Source organism: Rhipicephalus sanguineus, chromosome 6, assembly GCF_013339695.2.
Source record: "Rhipicephalus sanguineus isolate Rsan-2018 chromosome 6, BIME_Rsan_1.4, whole genome shotgun sequence".
In the NCBI taxonomy this organism is placed as follows: Eukaryota; Metazoa; Arthropoda; class Arachnida; order Ixodida; family Ixodidae; genus Rhipicephalus; species Rhipicephalus sanguineus.
This window is the reverse complement of record NC_051181.1, coordinates 124,984,270-124,986,820: the sequence shown is the minus strand read 5'-3', so window position 1 is coordinate 124,986,820 and position 2,551 is coordinate 124,984,270. Positions and strand designations below refer to the sequence as shown.

The 2,551-nt window shown below is 49.0% G+C and overlaps 1 protein-coding gene across 1 annotated transcript; it reads left to right on the top strand.

The window, feature by feature from the left end:
* The first annotated feature begins 940 nt into the window (after window positions 1–940).
* Window positions 941–2,199, top strand: LOC119398032 (uncharacterized). Its single transcript, XM_037665298.2, has one exon. The coding sequence runs from the start codon at window positions 973–975 to the stop codon at window positions 2,197–2,199; it is 1,227 nt and encodes a 408-aa protein (XP_037521226.1). The 5' UTR covers window positions 941–972.
* The last annotated feature ends 352 nt before the right edge of the window (window positions 2,200–2,551 follow it).

Genomic DNA, 2,551 nt, shown 5'->3' with positions numbered 1-2,551 from the left:
TGTCATGTTTGTGCATAAATGCATTGAAATACAGTGACAGTGGTAAGTTACCGGTGATGAGTCGAGGATGTCTACTGCATGCGCACCTTTCCATGAGAACAGACGCGGGCAACGCAATACTCAGTGGATTTCCCTTACCTCAGTAGGCCCCCTTATTATTTCATCTATATATACATCCTCTACTGACACCAATGTTTAGTTGTCTATCAAGAACTCTCGCGCTATAGTTGGGCAACCTACCATGATATCTGTATCTTGCATATTCATCCGCCACCCTCCTTCGATGGTTGTAATAGCGCAGCTGTTCAAGCTGGCCGTTATTCCATGCAATGCAAACAGAAAGCTGTCATCATCATGAAGCAGCACGCTCTCTATTCGTCCTGTTTTTCATCTTCTGCTTCGCTCCGAGGACGCATGCGCCGATTTAACCGGCGTGGGATGCAATAACTCTGATAGGCGAGAGAAAGCGTAATGAGAAAGATAAATAGAAAGAACAAAAAATTGGGGGACGCTTAAGCTTCGCCTTTAAGAGTTGAACGCGATAGCGATATCCTGCCCCTAGTGTGCACTTCGACCGCTACGTATGTGTAACATAATGCGCGCACTGAAGTGTGTGCCTTATGTAAAGGGTAGCATGCTTTAAACCAGGAGCAATTATGCGCGAGAAACTTTTTGGAAGTTGCGATGCACCCACTGCGTGGCCTTAAGGGAATACGCGCAGTAACGTGTGTGCCTTTTGTAATGTGTGGCTGTCTTTAAACCAACAAGTCGTTAGGATACTGACATGGTGTGACGCCCGATGGCAATCTACGCTTGTACCACGCAATATTACTGTGATATTACATCTCGTACTGTGACACCTGTAGACAGGACGCGTATTTTTGGGAAGCATGAAAGTTACTTTCTGTGCAGCTGCAAGCAGAGGAGAAAGAAGGAGAAAGAAGAAGCCGTATCGAACGGCTGTGCTCGGAAATGCTCTCTGCTGGGAACAGCGTATCGGCCACAGGCCGAGGATCATCAACCCCGTTTCTTGACGAAGATTCAAGCTACAAAGTCGTCCTGCCTCGTCTACCAACCGGTAACGACGTTTTGAATTCTGTTTTCCTTCATGCCGACTTGAGTGGTAGACCGTATCGTGCCCCAGACTTCCGTGACGCGCTGCTCGAAGTGGTGACCACTGCAGACATCATAGGTGTGGGACAATATCAAATGAGCCACGTATGGATGGTTACGTGTGCAAGCAGCGCGGCGAAACAGAAACTTGTCAACCGTGGTGAGCTCCGTGTAAAAGGGCGGAAGTGCATGGTGATAGACCGGGAGACCAAGAACATTAAGCTAAAGATTCTATGGCTTCCACCTCATCTTGAATCACGGCGTGTGGAAGAGGCGTTCCAAGCTTACGGTGTGGTGAAGTCCGTTGACAGAGAGGCATGGAGGTGTGCTGGTATGGAGCACTGGATGACAACAAATAGGGATGTTGCCTTGGAGCTCAAGGACACCATCACTGTGAGCTCAATACCGCATATTATGTCTATCTACGGTCACCAGTGCCTAGTACTTATTCCCGGTAGGCCTCCGCTGTGTCTTCGTTGCAAGCGAGTGGGGCATGTCCGCCGACAATGCAAAACACCGAGGTGCATGCAGTGCCATCGATTCGGTCATTCGTCGGATGCCTGCGTGTCGACTTACGCCAGCAAGCTTCGTTCTGGCCAATCTAGCGCAGAAGAGCCGCATCTGGACCATCTCATGGATGCTACGGAGGTAGTTGATGCGACAGGAGAAGCAACGGGAGAAGCAGTAGGTGACATAAAGGAAGATCAACACTTGTCCATGGAAGCTATGCCCAGCAGCCATAATAACACTGCTAAAGACATCAGCGAAGACATCAGCGATGAGATTACTGCAGGGGAACACTCCCTGGAAGAACTTAAAGAAAAGCCTCCTGATGACGAGGGAGAAGAAGAGGCAATGGATAGCAGCCAGACCAGGAAACGTCCGGCACCGCTCAGCGACGAAGCAACAACAAGTGCGTCAGACGCAACAGAGCAAATGTCCTCTTGTGGCCCACGTGTCGTCTCGTTTGGGGACCGAGGGTCGCGCCGCCTATGCCAGCGTCCTCAAGAAAGTGCTGCTAAAAAGTGCAAAGGAGGTAAAGCCACAGGTTGCCCTGTGGCTAAAGGCGACCAACAAAAGCTTTAAGTGAGCAAAATGGCTACCGCACTTACCTTCCCTACGTGTGTAGCGACACTCAACGTACGCGGTCTGAGAAATGTTAGGCGTCAGTGGCAGTTACGCCACGTGCTTGAGCAGTATAACATTGACGTTGCTGCAGTGCAAGAGACTAAGATTTCGTCTGCTAATGATGCCGATCTTGCACTCGAAATTTTACGAGATTATTATGTATACATAAGCCAAGCACGTGGTGCTTCCGCTGGATGTTTTTTATTAGTAAGAAAGCGGTTAAATCACACTTTAATGTCGCTACATGTTGATGGGGAAGGCCGCCTTATTTGTTGTGACCTCTCCTTTCATTCCCATAATTGGAGGTTTG

Excerpts from the sequence above, each read along its gene's own strand:
- LOC119398032 (XM_037665298.2), top strand. The coding sequence starts at position 973 with ATGCTCTCTGCTGGGAACAGCGTATCGGCCACAGGCCGAGGATCATCA.